The following is a 23,536-nucleotide window of genomic DNA, read 5'->3' as shown; positions in this document are numbered from 1 at the left end:
TATCCTAGCTAAAATGTAAATATATGTTGATTGGCAGGTTGGCCCATGAGTTGAAGGGTTGGGTCCACCGTCATGAAGTGCAGCAGACCAAATCCAGGCGCATGAGTAACAGCAATCACAAACCCACCAGGACCATTCTGGTAAGTCACAGCAGCGTGTTTAGGAAAAACAGGAAAAACATATCTAATGGGCCGTGCAAAAATGTATGTGATGTTCAGTGTTTGCAATAAAGCTTGCAAACTAAACTTGTATTTTATGCCACTACTTTCAATATAAAGTGGTTTTTGGCAAACTAATGCCTCTCTTTCACCACTGTTTCACCTCCCCTCACACCATCCCCTTTTGTCTGCCTCTCATTTCTCTTTATTGGGCTGAGTTTAATCCGGCAGCCCTGAGAAAGTAAACACAACACTTAGAGGGGAGCTGTGGGATTAGTGCCCCCTGCTCCTTTTTCCATCATTTTTTTCAAAATCTGTCACAGTAAGTCTAATCCACTAGAAGCTGCCCAGTTCGTATATACCCATTCTTCATTTTATTATAAATAGAAATGTAGATGTGTTTATTTCTCACCTGTATTGAGCTGCGTCTTCACAGTATCTTAACATATAAAACTGAACAAGACTGATCATGTTAATAAGATATAACTTTTTTTGTTTATGTTCATTTGAATGGTTCTGCATGCCCCTGTGTGTTTGGCAAGTGTTGACAGATAGTTGTTACCCTACAGTGTGACACGTTTAAATGTTAATATTCCTTAACTAGATTTATCAGGAGAAAACCTTGGGACTGGAATGTGTGTGCTCACATCTAGATGTTTTGAAATGATGGTCCATTATAATGTTTAGAATGGAGCCTGTATTTATGTGTTGGACAGTGTCGCCAACAGTTTATCCTGCTCTCTGTAATCGTTAGCTGAAGTGAATATAAAGAGATTAAAGCTAATTCTCTCTCTTCTTTTCCTAACAGAAAACAGAGAATAAGGAGGCTGAGAGAGCCCAGATTGTGACGGTCCATTACACAGAATCTGCTGAGGAAAAGTGAGCAAAGGCTTATTACAGTGTATATGTGTCAGATTCACACAAGTAAATCATTTTTTAAGTTTCAATTTTTTTTCTTACAAACAATTCCCATTCGAATTTAAAGCTGCATTAAGCATTCTTTGACAGCTAGAGGGCAGAACATACTATATATTTCAGAACACACAGTAACTACGACTTGTGTGGTACACCAACACTGTGTTGTAAACTAAAACACTGACCTGTAATCTGTTTACAGCTTCAGGCTGGATTGTTTATTGTCAGTGAGATCCACAGAAATAGATTATGTAAAGCAAATGTAGACATAACAAACTTGTATGTTTCATTGTTTTAGAGTTTGACCAAAGTGTATCTTTAAATGGAATTGTAATGGGAAACAAAATTTCTGCCTCTATTTCCACATTTTTGGTTATTGTTGTCAGTTTTTACAATCTGACCGATTTATGATGCAGTGATTTTGAAGCAGGACCCTTGTATGCAGAGGTTCGGCGGTCAATAAAAACCTTTTCAGTTGGACTTCACTGAGTAGTATAGATCAGACAGATGGAGTCAATATTTTTTTGGCCACCTACAGTGTTTTTTTTCCCAGTTGTAATTCTGTGAAGGCTATGAAACATCCAAATCTACAGGACAAAAGAGGAAAAATCAGTTTCAGCAGTTATCCTCTGCAGTGTACAAATAGAATAAAAATAGAAAAGACACAAGACAAAATCCCTTTTTGAGCATGATATCTTGCACCCAGGTCCAAGAGGGATTGAAGGTTGCCCTTCACAAAAGGTTTACTTTGGTTTCATCCTCGTGTCTGTGACCGTCCTGCAGTATACATTATGTTGAGAACCATTCATGCAGACCTGGCCACAGCTGTAGAGTCTGCCAAAGCTTTGAGCCTCAGCTGTGTGTTAAAGCAGTGGGTTGTGAAACAAAGGAAGTAGACGTCTGTAGATCTGCAACTAATGATTGTCTTAATTATTGATTAATCTGCAGATTATTTTCTCGATTAATGGTTTGGTTACAAAACAGAATATAGTGAAAAATACACAATTTCCCAGAGCCCAAGGTGATGTCATTAATGAAAGTGTTGTGTCTTGTGTTAAACAGAGAAACATATCAAATAATATTAGTGTTTTGATAAAAATCTGATATTAATCTTTTTTTAGAATTTTATCTGCATGAGATTTGCCAAATATAATACATTTCTCTGGCACAAAACATTGATTATCAGCACTTGATCAGTGATACATGTCAGTTTTCAATCCCAGTTTGTCTTTTTCTCCCCTTCTCTGAATATTTTACGTTGTTCCTCATATATTTCTGCAGGAATCCTGGCAGTGAGTTGCAGGTATACTACGCACCTCATCACACCTACAGTGACTTCTTTGATGAGATCAATCGCCGTGGTGACACTTTCTATGTAGTGTCTTTCCGCAGGGTAAGTTTCAACCTGTCTGGCCCATTACACTGACTTGGGAGGAGAAACTGGTGCTGGCTCCCACACGAAGTCTGTCACTTTGGTTAAATTGATCACGTGAAGTAAAATTAGAAGATTTCAATGGAAGCTCAACACTAATCAGTTTCATTTCATGTGTGTCTGTGGTGAGATTGCCTTCTCCCAAACTGGCCATAAAAACAACAAATTCATTATAGAAAGAATAACTTGAATCATGGATTAAATGTAATGAGTCTATTCCTCAACAGGGAGGTTTGATTTGAGAGAAAAGTGGAGGATGGCGGAGACGGTGAAATACACACGCCCAAGGGTGTAACTACCCCTTTCCAGTCCAGTTTCCTTGGTTCATTTGCAGTCATCAAGACCATGTTTTAGATTTTTAGGCATGACCATATCTCACTGCTAATCTGCTTGGTTTTTTGTTAATTTGAATTTTTCCACATTTGCGGCTCTGAATCTGTTTTTGATTTTCTTGATGAGATATGACATATTCAGAAAGAGTTTCTTGATTAGTTTGGGTTTGTTTCATTGATTGCTGTCCTTTTTTTATTTTCAAAAAATATATTTATAGAGCCCCCAGCCTTACATCCTTTTGTTCTCAAGTGTTAACCAAACAAAAGGAAACCAAATTTCCTGTGGGGGGAAACTTTTTCCTTTGAGTTCTTCCACCCATTATAGTTTGTGTTTCATTATTATGGAAAGCCCCATCTGTTGTCACCGAACTGTGCTAAGACACATTTCCTTCCAAATTTGCCCAAAAAGTAACATTAAGAAATTATTAATTTATCAACCTAACAGCCTTGCAAACCTGAATCACTTATTGCTGTCCTCTGAAATGAAGATGTGTTTCTTACCAAAAACACATTTGGTCACTGTTCCAAAGAGCTGGGTGAAGCTTGTATCACACTCAGAACCTCTGGACACTCTGGGTGATGTTAAACCCTTAAATCCTTAGGATTACACAGTGGGGCGGGACTTTTGAAGGATGTGGTCAAAGATCAAGACCTCTTGTCACCAAGCAAGTCACAAAGGTTTGCCTCTGAGTTGGCATGGTGACAGCAGGGACAATGGCAACAATGGCGTACCCGAGTCGAGGGCCTCTACAGGTCAAGTAGCCATCCTTCAGTTTCTGACAGCTTTGTGTTGCATGAGCGGTGAGGGTGTTATAGTTTATCCAAAATAACATCACACTTAGAAAAATATCTTGAAAAATAAAAATAAACATTTCAGGGGAAAAACTCTTGGATACTTTAACTTTGAATCAAAAGAGTTAAGCAAATCAATGAATAGTAATTACTGATGTTTGATTCATTAATGACCTGTTGACAAAATATTTTTTGTAATGAATCACCCAGATATATTGACCCCTCCAAATGCAATTCTTGAATAAAAAAAAAAGAATAAGAACTTTTTTTTATTAATTACAATTGAAAACAACTAAGGGGAAAAAGGCTTTTTAAGTATTTTAATGCTTTGTTTATTTTGATGTGTAGATGTATGGCTGCAACAAATGATTATTTTCTCGATTAATTCATTAACTGTTTGTTAAAAATAGTAGGAAATAGTGGAAAATACCCGTCATAATATCTTCAAGCCCAAGGCAATGTCTTCAAATTGCTTGTTTTGTCTGACTTATAGTCCAAAACCCAAAGATATTAATTTTACAACCACTTAAGACAAAGAAACCCAGAAAAAAGAAAGTTCTGTTTCCTTTACTACATGCCTGCTCTTTTTGGGGTTGGGTTTTAATAAGCGGGAAAGATGAGAGGCATCAAAGGACCATTATTGGGTATGACAGAAACTCTAAATAGTAAAACATGCAGTACACAGATTACAGGCCTGTTATTCAGTGTGACCTCTTTAATTCTTACAAACCTTTGTCAGCTTTTCTCAGTCAGTTTATTTGCCTGTATTTTGTTTCCTGGGTTTCAGGATGTGTGTGTGCGTCGGCAAAAGCGGGTGTGCTTTTGTTTTTCTGTTCCAGTTGGTATGATCTTATTACAAGACTGCCAAAGCTCTGGATTAAATTTGGAATTTGTTCAGATTTTAAAGCCAATCACTACCAATTTTGACTTTTGTCCTTTTTGGCAAAAATGTTTCATCATGGCCTGTTGTTGCCCTCGCCAGCATGTTGAGGTCACTCCCTCCAGTATGTTGCTCGCTCAGAGATGGCCATGCTTAGGTCAAGGTTACTTTAAGCCCTCAACAGATACATTACCACCTGTGGCTTTGTTTAAGTGTGAAATGAGGTGAGGTGATGGAAAACATAACAAGACCAAAATATGGAACTGCTCTCGCTCTACCGTCATTTTGCGGTTTTGCTTCACTTCTCGTGTTGTTTTAGCACCTGTGGCTTTATATAAGTGTGCATTGAGTTGAGGTGGTGGAAACACTGGCTGCTTTCACTGTGGACCGTATCCAATAAGGTTCAAGGAAAATTCACCTGTTGTCATGGCAGCTGCAGCTGTTATGTCAGCTTGACAAGGTTGCCGGTCCCCTGATGATGAGCAGTAATGTGATTGGTGTTTTCCCTACCTCCTGCCGCCCTCCAAGCACAGTCAAGGCACCCTCGCATTCATTTTTAGCATTTAATACTCCCCTTTGGGGGTTATAGTTTATCCTTAATTCCTTGCCGCGACCATATATCACACCAAACCCTTTATTCTGGAAAAACACTACAAATTAAAGATTACTTTTTGGCTGATTTACTGTAATTTTAATAGAACTTAATAGTCATTATGAAGAACACTCTCTTATTTACAACAATGACATACAAAAGCCTCCCACATATACCCTGTTTTCCTTAACATCCTCTTTATTGTCATTGATGCAAGTCGTTCCCACACATCGGTATGTCTCCTCGTATCTCACCAGTCTTCTACATTGCTCCTTCCTGTCTCGTTGTAATCCCTTTCACAACCTCAAACTGCACTCCCGCCTGTCATCACCTTAACACCCTTCATTTTTCTTTTCACTCAAGCTGCGTTTTGCTAGCCAAGTGGGATAGAGTTAACCAGTAGGTCTCACATGAAGTAATGAGTTGTACTACTCTGCCTGTAAACCCAATTGCGTGATGTCTGCATAATGGCTCTGGAAAGAGCTTTTCAAAGTTTGACATCATCATCCTGATGATGTCAAAAGGGTTATCTCTCATTGGGCTTAAGAAGTTTATCAGAGAAAGCCTGCGTTACATACTGAAGATGCCACTGAGTGCCACTGTATTATGGGAGATGGAGGATCCAGCATTTGTGGTGATTGACCCATACTAGGAACTTAAAGTCTGGATGTCTCAGCCTTTATGGCCTCAATTTTTACCTTTCTTCTTTTAACCTTATGGAAGTGCAATACTAATACATTTTTCACCATGTTGTGGTCAGATACTTTTTCTTGCCTTACAAACTGAGAGAAGAGTAAACGCTGTCTTCTGATGTCCCGTCTCATTCTTAAATTCCATGAAGTCATTTTCTGAAGTCTCTTGACTCACAATTTCCTCTTTTAATTAGCAGAAATCTCTTCATGCAGGTTTCATTCATTAGTTGTGGCATGTGGGCTTGTTGCTTTTTAATAGTTTTGTTCGTCTGTTGTGTTGTCGCCCTTAAATGTGGAATAGATGTATTCTGTAGTTTTCAGATAGGATTTCATTCACCAATCTTAATATTACTTCAGTTGAATGATTTATGTCGTAGCTTTTGAATGTGGTAGTAGAGCCAAACACCGTCATTACTGTGTGTGTGTGAGTCGTGTGTGTTTGCACATTAGCATTCCTCTCCACCACAACTCCTCCTGAGAGGTTGTGCTCAGATTAAAACCTTCCCTCTCATTGTCTAATGAGTCGCACAAAAGCTATTTAATAGCTCCAGAAACTGAAGTACTTTCTGACCTCAGAATGAGCAATAAGTGCTTAAATGGCCCAGGTGACAGTATTGAAATTAGAGTGGTTTTTGGCATTGCATCATTGATAACCTCATGTTGTTAATGCACATTCTTCAGTAGGCCTTCTCCTCAACTCGGCTCCACGTTTTGATCAACAACTGGCAAATGCAAGCCTCCAACCATTTTATTTGCTTCCAAATGAGTTGTATTTTCCTCTTGATGACCTTCTCTTCTTTGTTCTCAGGACCATCTTCTACTTCCTGCCACCAACCACAACAAAGGACGTCGACCCAAGATGTCTGTGGTGTTGCCAGCCATGAACATAAACGGTATGCACTGCAGCACAGACACACCAGTTGGGGAGTTTGGTCACTCAACATGGTGTAACAGATGAGAGGCAAGCTGGGAGCAGATTCAGAAATACGTCTCCCCACAAGAATGCATTACTTGTGGCCTAAGACCCTTCTAGGACCAAAATAGAGCACTTTTGCTTTTTGAGCCTATTAAGGTGATATTGATCCTTTTCTCATCTACGCTGGTATGTTGTTTTTCAAATTCTACCTTCTTGGATCGAGAGTGTGTTGCTTGTTGCACTTAAATGAAAGTTTCTTTATAGATTTTTCTTTGCCGAAAGGTTTCTTTGACATCTGGCTTCTTGCTAGTTGAAGGTCTTTGCTCCCTCCCTCCCTCTGAGCCCTTTGTGGTTTCTGTTATGTCCTTCAGCCTCTGATTATACTCTCTGTTGCATTTAGCAGTGCTGTTAAGTGTCTGCACAGACACCGACCGAACCACACACAGACACAAACATTAAAAAATAGCTTTTTCTATGTGGTCATCTCCTTTGAGCTTAGGTTTTGTACTGAAAATAATGAAGTTGAGGCCTGGGCAGATACTTGTGAATCTTGTTAGATGTACTAAAATTATATCAAAAATATAATATTGTTAAAACAAACATTTAAAAAATGCCCTTATGCTAGCCTAAAAACATAGTGTGACCACACCTTTGTTGTCATCTACATACAAACATGCATTGCTTGAATTGCTGACTTTACATCCATCATCCGTTTTTATTAACAAGACAAGAAAAGAAGTGTTATTAGTACAAAGCACCAAAAAAAAACATCCAAGCCAGTATCATCAAGATCTGTTGTTCCAGTCCAAGCTGTGCCACCTACAGACCTACAGGCAAGTAATAGCGTGTGCCACTTTAATACGTCTGCCTCCTGCAGGCGAGGCAGAGTGTTGCAACTGCTCTCTGCTCGTAGTGTCGTTATGTGTCCTCTTCAGCCTGCTAAATGTGAGTTTGTAAGTGCCAGGTAGGAGTAGTTTCGCCAAGACTGATATAGAATTATTAATCCAAACATATAGGATCCTTGGTCCTTGAACCCTTGTGAAAATGTAAGCACTGAGCTTACTTTGAGCTTGCCACCAAACATTGTCGCACATGATAGCTGCGTGCTAGTGATGAAAAAACGGAATTACTTTCAAGCAAATACAGGTCCTCTTCAGATTATAGAGCAGGGACGTAGCTCATCTAGACTGCTTCATTTTCTCTTAAAGGAAACAATTGCCGTCCACAGCTTGTCATTGTGGGTGGCAATCAGACTGCACTTGGATGGAAGGGGGGTCTCCACCAGCCCATTTGAGAAGCAATCACCCGTTTATTTGACCGCCTGCCCTCAAAAACAAACCGATCCTAAACATTTTCACACTGGTATACATGAGGTATGCCCCAGTATCTGAGAACTTTATTGGCAAAAACCTTGGACTTTGGTTGGTGCATTTGTTGCCAAATTGTTTTTTTTCATGAATAATTTAAGTATGCAGATGTTTTTTATTTCCATGAGCTCATCATAGCTTTTCTCCATGGTCCTTAGATCTGCTGGATTATCAATACAGTATGTCAGGGTCCGGTCATCTGAGATTTCAGTGGAAAGAAGTCTTCTTTGTCCAAAAACTGCAGATTTAATTATCAGGTGGCTTGATTTTCACCAAGCCTGCAGGACAGTGAACTGAAAGGAAATCTACTCAAGAGGGATTGTGTTTATGTAGGGTGTGAGCAATTAGGAAGACAGCCTGTTGTTGTTGGCGATTAAACTGGAATTTTTATCAGAAATCCTCTTGTTCTTCTTCCTGACTTGTCTGTGGCAAAGCACCAGCAACAGATTTGGTTAGTGATTCAACCAACTCTGAGAGGAGTGAGTCAGTGGAATATGAGCCTCTTACTCAGCAGGGAAGACATGGCCATTGGGAAATAACTTTTTTTTTCTGAAAGGGCGGTGTTACAGACGAAGATTGATGAAGGTAAACATTGTTCTTGGTTGGTCTTGTCAGGGAGGAATGTTAAGGTCCGTGCCGGTCAGATGGCCCATTGAAATAGCAGTAAATAGTGAAATCCAAGACCTCCTTTTCAGCTAATTGTTGAAATGGCCAAACAAAGGTGGCATTCAGGGAGAGATATCGGGTCTGGAAAGATTCTTGTTGGCCCAAGAAAGGGGTCTTCAATTTGCATGATCTGTCATGGATGCCTGCCGCAAATGAAAAACATTGTTTTCTTCAGTGCTTGTACCAAAAGTCTTTCAGGCGTTAGTGTGTTTGCATCTAATGTGCTGGATCATGTGGTATCTTTTAGAGAGAGGACTAACATCAGTTTTATGTTAGCACAGATGCCTTTACAGTAGCTTCAGTTTCAAATGCCACAACTGCTCCTCGTTGACCTGACAGCAAAGAACTGTAGTTAAAAACCAAGCCAACCAAGGCTGACATAGAAAAGAGGTTGGTGGTGATTCTCTAGTAGTGCAACAGCCGCGCCGTTGTCCTCCCTCCTTCAACGTATAAAGCCCCATGTGTCACACAGATGACAGCCTTCAAGTAGCATTTCAGATTTATGTTGTCTTTGTTTGAAACTTTGAAGTGATTAAGTGCAAATGTACACATTTAGCTGGGCGAGACTCTTTAGAAAAGCAGAAACACTGTCCTCTTTCTGGAGCATGATTGCTCCTCAGTGGAGGATAATTCTTTCCAGCTCACTGTTACTGCTCTCCTTTAGGAATGCCTTCCTTCTCCAGTCACTAAATGGTTTTCATCTGGAGGAGGTGGATAGACTCTGCTAATCTGGAGTGAGCGTTTGGTCTGTCTTGGTCAATAACTGAACATCGAAGATAGAGACTTTGATGTAAGCCGTCGTCTGTCTCTGTCTCGCTGCTATGTCCACGGTTCAGGGGCTCTGTTAAAGTTACTTGACCTTGACGTCCTTGATTCTCTCTGAAAACCCATCTGGCTGAGCAGCGGCTCCTCATAAGGACTGAAGGGTGTGTTTATTTAATGATCCTCTGAGTTTGAAAGTAGCTCAATCAAGTGGAAGCGACATGTTTGGAGGAGAGGAATGTTTTGGAGATGACATCAGTTACAGGTGGATCGACCGTGGGAGACGCACTGCAGTCTATTTTTACTTCTCTGAGATCGTACATGTGCACTGTAGCTAACAGGCAGCTTTCACTGGGGGTTCAAGGAGCTCCACACCACTGAAGGAGTTGGGGGGTCAGATTTTCCTACTCCTCTAATCTAAACAAACCTCCCCACCAGTGCTCTGAAAAGGACTCTCACCAACCCAAATGTTTAACCCTTGCCATCCTTGAAAAATAATTTCAAATTGAGCAAGTGATTCTTTGCCTAAATTACTTAATTCTGTACATGTAAGCTATTTGTTAGCCATGCTAGCTGCATAGCTCTGTTGATGGTAATGTCGGTCCACCGCTTACAGACTTCACACTAAATATCTCAACAACCATTCGATTGATTGCTGTGAAATTTTGTACAGACGTTCATGGTCCCCAGACAATGAATCCTACTGACTTTGGTGATCTAGCACCACCCCGCCCTTCTTCAGTGGAGGAGAAGGGCATCAAATCAGAGATTAGTGGACGACCCGCTCTACCTCCTGAGCCACAGCTGCCCCAACAGGACATGGTAGAGAATATACTGTACCTGGTAAACAGCAGTATGTTAGCCATTGTCAGCGTGTTAGCTCACATACTGTTGCTGATGTTAGTATTTAACTCAAAGCACCACTGTGCCAAAGTACAGCCTCAAAGACTCTTAGTCTTATTATTGCCTTTTCTAATTGTAAAACAATGTTTTATTGTTCAGCATTGGCTTGTACACTCCATTGCAGAGTGCCCCAATCATTCACATTAAAAAGATTGCAAAATAATTGAGCATATTACGTCATTTATTTGCTGAATCAAAATTCTCTGAAAAATCTGAAAATGTTTAAGTTGCCTAATTGACGTCCTATTAAACCCGTATTTAGTTTTATTGACCCAAATTTTGGGATTATACTTGCTGATGAATTGCTTCCTTTCGGATGTTAAAAAAAAGCTTCCCTCATGAACTTGTCCTCAGAGTTTGTGCCAGCCTGGCAGCCACCATCCTCCTGAGATGCACTCTCAGGTTCCCTCAGATGCGCTGTTGCCAGACATCAGGGTTTTATCAGCACACACCAGCTCACTGTGTGTCGCTGAAATTTTCTGGAACATCTCCAGATGGCACTAGTAAAAGGGGGAAGGAGACCACGCAGAGCAGGACGGTAGATTTGGCAGCTTCTTCAAAGAGCTGCTGTTTGAAGTTGGGCCTCGTGGCTGTGTGTTTCCTGTTTCACTGTTCAGGCTTCTCAAGCAGTTGGCTGAACAGAATTTAGACATTTTGGTAATTTGGCGAAAGGCGGATGTAAACAGTGCAGGGAATTAAATGTGAGTCTTCAATTTGGATAATGGAGTTAGGGGGGTTATTATTATGGCCCACAACTAATTCTTTTGTAATTATTGTAGCGGTGAGGGGAGCTTCGGGTGAAAGTCCCCTGTGGGTTCATCACTTTGAACATCCACTTTCACATTACATGTAGTCATTTGATCCGTTGTCCGTTGATTAGTAAGTACATGGGGCAAAACAATTCTGACATGGGAAAAATTGTGAAAGTAGTCGACTGAAATGTCTGATATGCAGATTTAGAAGACCGCCTTTGTATGTTCTTGGATTTGTCACTGTATAGTTATGAGTATTTGACTCACTTGATCAAAGTAATTATGAGCTAAGTACAAGATATGTGAAATGTTAAATAAAGCTAACTTTAAAAAGACTGGCACACTCGTGCACCTACAAACCCACGTTAGTGCTTTCAGCTGCCTCCTGCCCACTGCTGCATCTCTGCTCAGTTTCGTCCTGCGTTTGTCCATCCTAAGCCAGAGGATGATTTCCAGAGATGTCTGTTCAAACACTGAAGCTATTAGAAAAGGTATAGTTTCACTGCAGTAGAGGAAGTTCAGCGGCAGATGAAGTCATACTCAGCATTACGTCCACTAACCATCTAATGATATGAACATCCGTGGAGTCTTCCGCCTGCAGAAGGGGTTATTGTCTTGTCACAGTACGATCTGATAAACCCCCTCTGCGTTACGCCCGGGGAAATCCTGCAGAGAGGCAGAAGAAGCTGATGTCTTGCACAGGTGTCTGGAAAAAGACTGCAGCTTTTAAACAACCTGCAGCGCTCTCAGGCATTTTAAAGACGCCTACGGCTCCATTTCTGGGTCATATACGAGTGCACTAAAACTGACTGAGGTGTGTTTGGCTTGTGTGCTCCATATGGGGAACATTGGTATCATCTCGCCTCTCTCGCAACACACAAAGGAAGCCACAAGTTCTTAAGTTGTCTGTTAATGTAAATACACAAGGGATCCCTCAACATGTTCATAGCTTTTTCTAGCAAATAATTTTACAAGCGTTTTACCACAAAGGATGTTCTTCCCTCAGGCTGAGCACAGTCAGGCTGTGGGAGACCACAAACCTCAGGATGACCTTGTGAAAATGTATTTATCCTCGATAACGAGCTTTGTGCTTATCATCGTACTGTACACCATATGCCGTGCGTTGCCGTCTCAAGGGCCTGACTCATCAACATCGATCACTTTTCTATCCCTCAATCTTGCCAGAGTTTCTTCTTTTCTTCTCTGAACACGACAAGGAGCCTGAAGGATCCCGACTCATCATCAGTGTTCGCTCTCTCTCCCTCACTCCTGCCAGAGTTTCTTCTTTTCTCCTCTCAAATGTGCTCCTGCTCTTGTTTAGGGCTGTTTTGTTTATCTCCATGAGGGAGAAATCCAGTATGTGACTCACCTCTGGACTGCAACCCAGCCTCCACCCGTACTCGCTGTGGTTCTCAGCCCCCCAACTGCCTCAAATCAATACTCCTTCACACTCCCAAAATAAAATAAATGCACTCTTATCATGTCTTTCTGCAAGTATGACAAAAAACCTGCCAGTAACAATGTTGATGAATACAGTGTGGCAGTTTGGCGAGTACTACTGACTGTCTTGAGTTGATTAAATCTATTAAAGTGATAGAGCAGATACACAAATCCTTCTACAAACTTATTTATTTGTGCATTTATTGATGCATGGAGAACTAACAACCTCCCGCTTCCTTTCCTGCCATTACAGACAGCATCATAAGGGACAAACAGTACGAGGTGATGATGCAGATTGACTGTGAAGTAACAGACACCAGGATCCTCCACATCAGGTCTTCCACCATCCCACCTCTGCTCCGGGTCAACCACACGGACACATTTTACCAGCACTCCCCGACTGACAGCCAGGCCGCACCTCCTGTCGGGGTGCTAATGGGGTCGGCTTAAGATCGCCAGCAGCACCTGTATTATGTATAACTCCTCAACAAAACCCATGAAGACGAAACGGAACACAAGACCTCAGTTAAAAACTTGTTTTGTGTGTGATGAAGTATATTTTAAATCTGGTCCACTCACTTCATGATTGTAATTTGAATGAAATCCAGCTATCACAATACAAAGGTAGCTCAGATTGTCAGCACCAGTCAGCCACATTCTTCATTAGGGCTGATATCCGGAGGTAACCTGTAATAGGGTCCGAGTGGACGCTAGCTCCTTGTGTGGCAACACTGACTTCTCCCTGTAACCCCAGACGCCCCACATAAGGGTAATTGCTTAGCGGCAGGGGGCAGAGCATTGAACCCTGAGTCACCCCGTCATAACACAAATACTTTTCCCCATAGCAGCTCTCCTCAAGTCTGCTCCTTCTTTTGTGGTTCTTAATTTCGGGACAAGCTGCAAAGCCCGAGGAGATGATTATACACCTAAAATTCATCTCACAGGGAAGGAAGTTGCCTAATTAAAAACAGAAAAAGACATTTGTGATATAATGTTTAGGAGCACAGCAAATTCTGTGTTTGTATCTTAGTTACAAAACGGAGTCTCCCTTACTCATTTGTAGTCTGTTTGCCTGTCTAAATAAAGCAAGTTGTCTTGGGTAAATAGCAAGAGGTGCCAGATTGATTACATGCAGCAATTGAGACATTCAGGAAACTCAGGTGATCTGTGAAAGCTAGCAGGCTAACCACTATGTTGTTGATAATTTAAGGATTTCAGGTGCTCTGTTTTTAGCATTGTGTTGATGAAGAATTTCAGTTTTGGGTTAGGGTTAATTTTCTTTGGTCTTTGCACTGTGCTTCTCTTTACATATTTATTTGTATTATGTAACAGTAATGAAGTAATTGTCTCTATCTGTCTGGTAATGCTGTGCAGGAACGTTTTATTTTAATTGACTACAGAAAACTAAATTACATATTGTATATACAACAATAAATAGATTGGAAGGAAACATAATGTAAATTGTAGTACTGGGAGATTACTTAAGTGTCAGTGGTGGACATCCTGCGATTTTATCCCAAAAAAATGTAACTTCATCAAATTTGAAACCCCTACTTTAATAGTTGAAAAGGCAGATGTTTGACATGTAACCTCTGGTGGAAAACATAGTTTGAGTCCTGACTTCTCCGTCCACGGGCTAAATTGCACTTTTATTTGGTGCACTTAAGTCTATATTGAAACTGCAACCCACTGGAAATTCTTTTTTAAAAACTGTGTGATGAAATAGATTTGCACTATAAATGCAGAACCTGGGAAGATCAGTTCTGGCTTTAAATGCCTTGTATTTATGTCTGTAACCTTGTTTTGACTACCTATAATAGGAGGTAAAAGTGATATTAAATAAGAAATGATACATCATCAGAATTAGTAGCTTTTTGCTCAGTTAGTTTTTGTGTAGGTTGATAAAGTGTCAAGTGTCAAAGAACGTGCATTTGTTTTAGCTACATGATTGCACAGATGGTTATGTTTTAGCTCAACAGATACCCAGAAAAAATGTTCAGAAAAAAGCCATTTTGTTTTCTTAAGCCAGGCCTGTGTGTGTAATTTTTTTCCCATTTGGTTTCAAGAATATATTTGATTCACCACAATGTTAAAGCAAGAGTACAATTAAAAAAATGAGGTTTTGTTTTTTTGTATTCCACTATGTGCATAAACCAAAATAAACACTGGATTTTCTCTAACTATACCTTTGTGTGCATCCTTTAGGCTGTTGGGGGTGGGGGGGATCCTATGACTGCATTATTTTATTTTATGCTCAACAGGTATAATAGATGGGTATTTTTCTTCCACAATAACTCAATTTACATCCAGTAACAATAAATTACAGGCTTGAACAGTCATTCTCTGTATGTCTGTATTTATGGTTTTCTGCCTGGTTGTCTTCTATCCTCACAGTCGTCCACCAACACTCAAACTGTAATTAAAGCCACTTTAACTGTGATTAGCCAAACAAAGAAGCCATTTTCTGTTAGTATTTCCGAACTTTATTGTAGTCTCCTCAGAACAGTCTGATATGGAGTAAGTGCTTTCACAAGACAAAGGTCGAAAGCAATACCTGTGATATTACCTCGCAGAAGACCTGTGGCACATGATGCAAAGAAAAATGTAATACAAAAGAGTGTGTATAAAACAGAGAAATGTCATTTGTCCACATCATTTGGGGATTTGTTCAAAGAGTATGCTTCTATGAACTGGTTCTTTTATGTGAATTGTTAAGCATTATTTGACCCAAGACATGAACTTATTCTTTCTACATTCATTTATCTCATAGGGCTTTTTTTACACTATCACAATATATACAGTACAACTTGATGTGTTGACTGAGGAATCAGGCTCATCATTTCATTTATTTCAGGTAAAAATTTAAAAAATCTTGTTAAGAACAAAACAATTTAGTCACAATATACTGAAGTACATTTGTACATGTGGCCCCCATTTGTCTCCATACTGAAGGCCATGTGGACTGATCTACAATCCATTCGAACCATAGAATTAACTTTAAACTAACTACGGTCAAATGCTAAGGGTCTACATAGGCAAACTTAATGTTGTATGTGACTTGGTGTCCGTTGTCCCACGCATACAAAACACCCTCTTTGGGATTGTAGTCAATCTGCGTGGTGTAGGTGTAGTTGTTGGTGAAGGGCATTCTGGGAGTCATTTGAGTATTTGTGTGTGTGTCGAAGGCGTATTCCAGGTTGGCATGCCTTTGGTTGTAGCTGTCAACAGCATACAGGACGCCGCACACGATGAAGCAGTTCCCGTAGTGGTTTCTCCTGAGCCCGGTTCTCCAGGTGGTCTCCCTCTGCATGCTGAGGTCTGAGGGGTTCAGTCGACTCAGAACTATCACTTCCTGTAAGAAGCCCTCATCATCCAGCGCCGGGTAGATGATCCACAGGCCACTCTCGTCTACGGCAAAGTCGACATCCGAGTGGCTGCGCCACTCCCACGGCGACGACGCCTCCTCAAACAGAGCATCGTGCAGCATGGTCCAGGCGGCCACGTAGCGCTGCCGCAGGTCATACTTGATGATGTCTCGGGAGAAGGCACGGTTGTAGTAGAAAGCCCCATCATAGACCACGTGGCCTGTGCCAATCCAGTTGTAAGGAAGTTTGTACGAGTTGGTAAAACGGCCTGGAAAGGATAAAGAGGAATAGAGAAGCATGAGATTCATCAGAGCAAATGGGGGGGGGAAGTAATTTAGTGAAAGCTTTGACTACTTACCTGCTTTGAAAACCTCCAGGTTGCGGAACTCCAGGAGGTTATTCCCGTAATAGAAGTTTGTGACATAGATTTTGTCATTATCAGACTTTGGATCCTTCATCCACGCTCCTTCATTCCTGCCATAGGTGTTGTGAGTCACTGGCTCTGAGATTGTTGCCAAAGTGTCCTTACACTCCCCTGTGAAAGAGTCAGAGAGCCATGAGTGAGGATTTAGAAGCAGTTTAACATTATCCAGACCTACGTCAAAGAATATGAAAATAATTAGAGGCTTTTGTTTTAACCAGCTTGAATCACGGAAAGGGTGAGGTTGCCACGAAGGACTGAGCACTGAAATACAACGTTTAGAGATTCATAGAACAATATCAATTTAATATTTTCCTAAATTACATCTTTCATAAGAAAATGAAAACATGATGTCAGTCCTTTCCAAGTGGCATTTCACACTAATTACAGCACATGTTAACAAGAAAAATCACAGGTTATTTTCCTTTTTGCCAACATCTTTGGTGGCTCTTATAAGCATTTACTAAGGTGTTTTTTAGCCACTCTCGTGGTGTGGCTCTAGGGATGGCAGTGTCGGCCTGTTGGTTATTTGTCTTACTAAAATATCTCAACAACAGTTGGATGGAGAGCCATTCATTGTCCCCAGAGGATGAAGTTCGCTGACTTTTGTGATACCCTGACTTTTCCTTTAGCGCCACCATGAGATTGACATTGGTGGTTTTTAAAGAAATGTCTAGACAACTTTTGGATGGATTTCCATGAAATCAGGTATCAATCAAGTATCCAATACTTTAAAAATACCTGCAAAACTAATGACACTTCCATCAGCCTCAGTTGTACTTTGTGTTGTCAGTATGCTAGAATGCATGCTAACATGCGCAACAAAGATGGGGAACATGGTAAACAAAGTACCTGCTTAACATCAGCATGTTAGCATTGTCATTGTGAGCACGTTAGCATGCTGACATTAGCATTGAGCTCAAAGCACTGCTGTGCCTCAGTACAGCCTGACAGAGCTGCTAGCAGCTGTAGACTCTTATTCTTGTTTTATTGCACCTTCCTTCCCACTTGCTAATCAACATGTCTAGCACATGTTTTTTTTATCATGGAGTTTTTGTAGGTGGGGCTGTTTTATCTAAAATCGTGCATGCATTTGGTATTGATTACATTAATAGCAAAATAGACTTTCAATCATATTCATTTTCAACTTGACAAACATATAATCGGCCTCCCTCACTTAACATATAAACTCAACTTACCAGATTTTCTTGAAGTAGACTCTTCCTGCCTTTGCATTGGCTCGTCTAATTCTGGGTGTCCCTCCTCCATCTTTTCCTCATCCCAGCTGATTTTGTATTTCGGTTTGACTTGAGGAGCCTGCCTAGTAGTGGTAGTAGTAGTGGTGGTGGTGGTGGTTGTGGTAGTGGTGGCTGAAGAAGAGGTAGTCACAGGTGTGGTGAAAGGCTGAGAAGTGTGGGGAGGCAAAGTGGTCATTCTCTGTGTGGTTGGAGGCAAAGTCGAGCCTGAAAGGAAGGCGGATTCAGTTTCCTCTCCTGGTGTTGTGGTAGCAGCCTGTTTGGAGGTAGCTGTTGTGGAAGCTGCTGTGGGGTGTCCTGGTGTTGAGGTCGGGGCAGCGTGGGTTGTGATGGTCATAGTGGAAGCTGGGCTGGTAGTTGAACCCTCTGTGGCTGCGTTTGCTGCTAGTGTGCTTGAATGAGCTGCAGTACTGCCAGGTGTGGTTTGCATTTGGTCGTTCACCTCCCGGGTAGAGATTTCCATCATGGTGGTCGGGATATTTCTTGTTGTGGGTGCTTGCAGAATTTCCTTTGTGGCTATATTTTCAGAGGGTTGCATTGTGTTCATTGTAGTTTTGGTTGTTTCCTCGGCAGTGACGCTTAAAGATGTGCCGGCCGGTTCAGCCATCAAAGGGACTGACCACTTAGATATTCCAGCAGTGACTCTTTGAGTAGTCTGAGGTGCAGTGTCTGTGGTCCTGGTTTTTTGTGTGGTGGCGGTTGGTTCAAACGTGACAGATGTGTCACTCTGTACATCCGTAGACACATCCACTAATGTGGTTCCAATGGCGCTGATGAACTCATGAGTTTTTGAGATGAGCCCAGTTTCTTTCAGTTTTGTTGATTGGCTGGTCTTCTTGGAATCACGCAAAGGACCTGGTCGAACTGATCTTGGTCCCGCCCTCGTCCTGGTGTGAGGGGCTCTGTGTTGTAGAAGATTCTCCTCAATGAAGAGGTTAATTGTGCCGTCACCACTGAATCCATGATACTCAAAAACTAAAAAAGGGAAAGGAAAAGATTTTTAAATAATCTGAGCACCATGACAAAATGTGAAATGATGGCATACAAGCAATTTTTTTATTATCCAATACCATCAAAATTGTAAAGTAAGTCGTCTTTAAAACCACAGAAAGGATTAAAGGTTTCCTTTAATCACAGTGTGGACTTGTAAGGCAAAGCACAGCTTTGAATTGGATGATAATGTGCTGACTTCAGATTTTTCTAAATCAGTTTTTTCTAAAGCATAGTATATTTTTTTCTCTACTGTTGCCCTTAAAGCTGACTGAGGGCTTGCACTCACAGTTGTCTCCAGGCTCCCCATCATCCGCCACCATTGGATCTGGCTCAGATTTATAAAAAGTCATTCCTCTGATGATCATTCCGTTGGGGCCAGTCTTTGACACCTGAGAAGCTTCCTTGTTCGCCACGTTTTTGAGAATCACCTGAGGTTTGACCTCAATGATCAAAGCAGAACCATCTGTCTGTAGGAAGGACGGATTTTCCCCAATAAACCTCTCCTCGTACTTTTCCTGTTAAAGGACAGATGATACACAAAACGTCTATGAGGCAAATACATAAACTATGCAGTAGGATGAGCTCAATACATCTGTTTGATTACATACTGGGACCATATTTGTTAATATCAGCTTTTGACCAATGAGATTTTACTCGAGTTTTAGTGTCACATGAGAGCGTGAATGCTGTTTCAGATGCACGTTCATCCTACCAAGAAAAGAAAAGTTTGAGTTAAAACAAGATTAAGAGAATGTCACAATTAAATGTAATAATACTACAATGTTGACAATTCACTTTTTTGGCAAATAATTGCATTTCATGGCTATCCATCCAGAGTAAAGTGTTTTTTCCAAGGATGTATTACTTTATTTATTTTTTTAGTGAGTTCTGGGTACATCGAGACATCACTACCACAAACAGGGCAAGAAACAAGCAGTCAGACAATCAAATGGACTGTAAACAAAGCAACCACTTCAACCATATTATCTGAACCACTTAAAAGGAAACTGTGTGTACGTACAACTGCGACAAGAACAGTAGGTCAAAGCCCAGGAAGTCCGTCTGTAGACTGTGACTGAAGTTTACAATGGACATTTTGGGTAATATTTTCACTTTGAGTGCGACCCAAGTTGCAGTGAAGTTGAGTTTTCATTTAATACAGAGGAAAACTTTAATCAAAAAATTGGATTTTGTTTCATTTCAGTTTCAGTTTTCATTAATAACCCTTGTTTTATGCTTCTCACAAGTGCTCTTGAGAAACTTATTAACCTTGTGAACCACTTTCGTGTGAAGCCCTGGTCCACCCAAACACTGCTGGACAGGCTCTCCAGTCACTGGTCTGAGGTCTGCTATCGTCCACTGGGTCTGCCAAACCCTCCAGTTACCTCAATAACTCTTTCACACATTTTTAATCATAGAGACGATGATTTCATGAAGGAGTTTGTGGAAAGAACACATAATTGTTCCTCTTGTTTTGAAGGAACAATTATGTGTTCAAGACTTTAACAATGCTTCATCAGTCTGAGCAGCAACATGTGAATCCAATCACTTCTTTTGTAGACGTTTCTTTTCCTGAATTCAGTTCAAATCAGTCCGAGCCTTCACAACTGCTTTAAATACACAATACTGCATCAGGGATTTGTCTCACAATGTGACAGTATTGATGGATGTGGCACAGGATGGAATCATCATCAAGTATTAGTATGTTGTTATAAAATGATCTGGTCTTGTTATCTTATTTAATGATACTAGGATCTTAGTGTGACCTTTTAAAGCATAAATAACAAGTAAGTAAACAAGTTAATAACAATACTTACTATTTCTAGTAAATACAAAGTAATTACTACACCTACCTACTGTATGTGTTATGTCATGGCACTCACTACAGGCAAATAACGACTTTAAGTATCAATAGTACTGTAGTTATTACTATGTTATTATAGCTCAATAAAATAAAGAACTACCAGTACCACAGAGCGGCGTTCACAGCTTAGCCCCTTTCTTTACCTCTACGTTACTGACTCCATCTGTTAACCCTGTGGTATCAGTCACTTACCTCTGGGTTTTTATATGCCGCGGCCCTGCTGACCTCACTGACTCTCTTCTTCTTGTCCTGATGCCTGTGGGGGGCAGAGGTCGGAGGGCTTTCAGTCACATCTGCCTGGATCGGAGGGCTCTCCTGGGGCTTCACTGCATCCGTGGTGTAATTCAGAGACACCGCCTTCATGCAGTCACGGACAAATCAAGATATTAACAGAACGAAGAACAAATACTGTGCATGTCTTTTTATGGAAAATAGGCTACAATCAGCAACAGTCATAATCAGTAACAGAAGGAAAAAGAGAAAAAGTTCCAGCGGATCGCCAACTATCTGGAGTTATTAATAGACCTTTTATTCGCAGCAGACATTTTAACTTGTCATATTAGGAAACGCACAATACCAGGAGCCTGATACTGAAGCAGCTAAATGGAATTCAGCCATCATTCAGTTCATTTTCACCTGTGTTTTTCTTATTGCGGCATGCCAATTTGTCTTCTGTGCTAAAACGGTTTCAGTGCACTTGATGCTCATCTCCATCACACTCCTAAAATGCAATGAGCATCTTTGCTCACTAACCGTTAGTGACGTCATTACACTTCAATTTCTCTACAGTTGACCTTTTCACATGTCATACCAGGACACAGCCGACACTAATAAAATCAATAATGGATACGCTTGATTTATCCATTCATTTTATAAAATACAGCTGTGCTTTCCATGCCAAGACAGATTGCTGAAGCAAATGCAGCTATTGCCCTGACAGTTTGTACACTACAGCTTTCAGGCAGGTACAGTATACTGTATGTGACGCTATCATCGAGGGTTCTGAATTATGGTGCAGGTCACTGTAACTCCTCAAATTAATGTTTTAAGTCCACTTCAATCAGTGACACATAAACAGTTTGGGGGGTAATTATAGATATGATTGGGACGTCACGACTGATTGGACCAAGTTTGACCGAGGTGGGTCAAGTCTCAGCCAGCTGCTGTTAATGATTGTGTGAAAAAGTGTGGTATGTAAGGAGTCTAATCTTTAGTCTTGCAGTCATTGAAAGTTGTTCCAATCAAGATTATTTTGAACATTGCCTAATAACACACCCATAGTACATTCACACAGGTGTTGCAGATATTTTGGATAAGTAGACTCTTCTCTGTCTGGGCATGTAACTCCTCTGGTTAGTTTCGTTGCACCGGTTTGGGCAGGACACCTTTATGACACCTTTATGATACTTTATTATATATGGAGTGTGGTGATTTCTGATCCAACTCAACAATTGTTGAGAGGCAGATTGTTTATTGCTGTTCATTTCCTGACAGAAAACATCCTCACATTAAAGAATTCATACTGTAAAGCATTTCATTTGAACCGACCATTTAGTTAAAGCTACTGTTCTACATAATTTAATAAACCTTTGGTTAATATTTTTATCCTTTAATGATTTATTAAAATAAAAAGTAATGTACTAACCTATGAAAAAAAAGACCAAAGGTGGTATTTTGTTGGCCCATTACAAAAGGTCAGTCAGCTATTTTTGAGAGGGGTTCAATACTTAGATAGACTTCCACATGTGATGGAAAGTCTGTGCACTCCTTCCAGGTCCAGCCCCTAATAAATCTGGCCCAAAGAATGTGATGTATTGAACCCACTGAATCCAGAAGCCACCAATTCAAACACACCTGCTACCACCAGTTAGTGCTTATGTTATAATGTACAAACAAAACATTCATCTTTGTAACAAATACAATAAGGTACACTGTTGCTGTACCTTTTCAATGTGTTCCACACGATCCAGGAGCTTAGTGGTAATGGAGTGCAGCTTCAGTAGATCCATGCCATAGAAGGAGCCCTCCAGCAGCTCAAGGATGGTGGACAGCTAGAATGAGCAAGTGGATTCCGTCAAAAGGATTTACCAATTCAAGACATGCCATGCGTAAAATAGGCCTATCCCCAGTCCATCCAAACTCTTGAGTCTCTGTTTGTGGATACAGTGTGGGCTATCCTTCCCTGAATTTGTTTTTGTTTTTTATAAACGTGGTATCCAAGCCCCCAGTGATCCAGGCCTCTCTAGAAATCAACAGGGGTGCAAGACAGCAGGCCTTTGGGCTACTGACTCAGGAGCAAATGGGACTTATGTGTATTGGAGGCTCTGGTATGCATGGAAAACCAATAGGACACTTCACCTTGACATTCTCTCTTCCAGCTTCCCTAAGTTTTTTCAGCCTGAACTCTCCCTCGCATGGGTTGACCGCTGACGGAGGAGCGATGCAGGCGCACTTGCACTCTGGTCCAGATGTGATAGTCTCCACAGAGTAGAAGTCCTGCGCAGCGGCGCTCCCTTCTTCTATCCGCCGGCAGGCGCTCCTGCTCAGGGGTCTGACAACACATTTACACCGACAGTCAGAGCCTTCCGAGAGGGCTTTCACTTTGTCATAATCACCCAGCAGCTACAAAGAGAAGAGGACGGATGTATTTTCCACCACGCACAATCAAAAACATTTGAATTTTTACGCACAAAATGATGAAATGTCCATAAAACACAAAGAGTAAAGAAGTGAAGGGAAACTTCCTCCTACCTTAGAGAGGATGCTCTCCTGGCCATCCACCTCCTCCTGCAGCCTGTCAGTTTGCTCTGCCTTGCTCTCGGACTGTGACCTGGGATCTTCACCCCAGGTCCTTGGCGCTGCAGAGCCGCGTGGAAGAAACGCACAGCAGCACGTCACGAAGACAAAGCATAACTTATACATGTTGTGAGGCTCACAGAGCACCGAACAGAGGAATTATCTTGCAAGTATGCTAGCAGGCACAGCCTGTCACCAATTAATGTAGCTGCCAAGAAAATGTCATAGCCTGCTTCTGGCTC

The 23,536-nt window shown here is 41.0% G+C and overlaps 2 protein-coding genes across 2 annotated transcripts in view; one reads left to right on the top strand and one right to left on the bottom strand.

Moving 5' to 3' along the window:
- The window catches only part of atf6 (activating transcription factor 6), a 30,233-nt gene extending 15,449 nt beyond the window's left edge, over nucleotides 1-14,784 (top strand). The window contains exons 12-16 of the mRNA XM_070908653.1: nucleotides 38-140; nucleotides 967-1,037; nucleotides 2,355-2,466; nucleotides 6,602-6,686; nucleotides 12,853-14,784. Coding sequence (XP_070764754.1) covers nucleotides 38-140; nucleotides 967-1,037; nucleotides 2,355-2,466; nucleotides 6,602-6,686; nucleotides 12,853-13,049 — 568 coding nt within the window. The 3' untranslated portion in view covers nucleotides 13,050-14,784. The remainder of the gene's footprint in view (nucleotides 1-37; nucleotides 141-966; nucleotides 1,038-2,354; nucleotides 2,467-6,601; nucleotides 6,687-12,852) is intronic.
- A 626-nt stretch (nucleotides 14,785-15,410) lies between these two features.
- On the bottom strand, nucleotides 15,411-23,420 carry olfml2ba (olfactomedin-like 2Ba). The gene is made up of 8 exons (XM_070908918.1): nucleotides 23,250-23,420; nucleotides 22,857-23,120; nucleotides 22,442-22,549; nucleotides 20,691-20,855; nucleotides 18,921-19,149; nucleotides 17,585-18,616; nucleotides 16,323-16,499; nucleotides 15,411-16,232 (listed from the first exon to the last, which is right to left on the bottom strand). Exons 1-8 carry the CDS (start codon nucleotides 23,418-23,420, stop codon nucleotides 15,619-15,621), a joined length of 2,760 nt encoding a protein of 919 aa, XP_070765019.1. The 3' UTR covers nucleotides 15,411-15,618.
- Nucleotides 23,421-23,536: the final 116 nt, after the last annotated feature.

The sequence above is a fragment of the Enoplosus armatus genome, chromosome 7, assembly GCF_043641665.1.
Source record: "Enoplosus armatus isolate fEnoArm2 chromosome 7, fEnoArm2.hap1, whole genome shotgun sequence".
Taxonomy (NCBI): Eukaryota; Metazoa; Chordata; class Actinopteri; order Centrarchiformes; family Enoplosidae; genus Enoplosus; species Enoplosus armatus.
Note: the sequence above shows the minus strand (reverse complement) of the source record. Positions and strands in the feature narration are given on the sequence as shown.

What these genes read in the sequence shown, in the direction of transcription:
- olfml2ba (XM_070908918.1), bottom strand. Translation starts at nt 23,420, where the DNA reads ATGTATAAGTTATGCTTTGTCTTCGTGACGTGCTGCTGTGCGTTTCTT. An exon ending in CTGGAAGAGAGAATGTCAAG is followed by an intron (nt 22,550 to 22,856) that starts GTGAAGTGTCCT and finishes TGCTCATTCTAG; the next exon opens with CTGTCCACCATCCTTGAGCT. An exon ending in CGGCATATAAAAACCCAGAG is followed by an intron (nt 19,150 to 20,690) that starts GTAAGTGACTGA and finishes GTCCTTTAACAG; the next exon opens with GAAAAGTACGAGGAGAGGTT.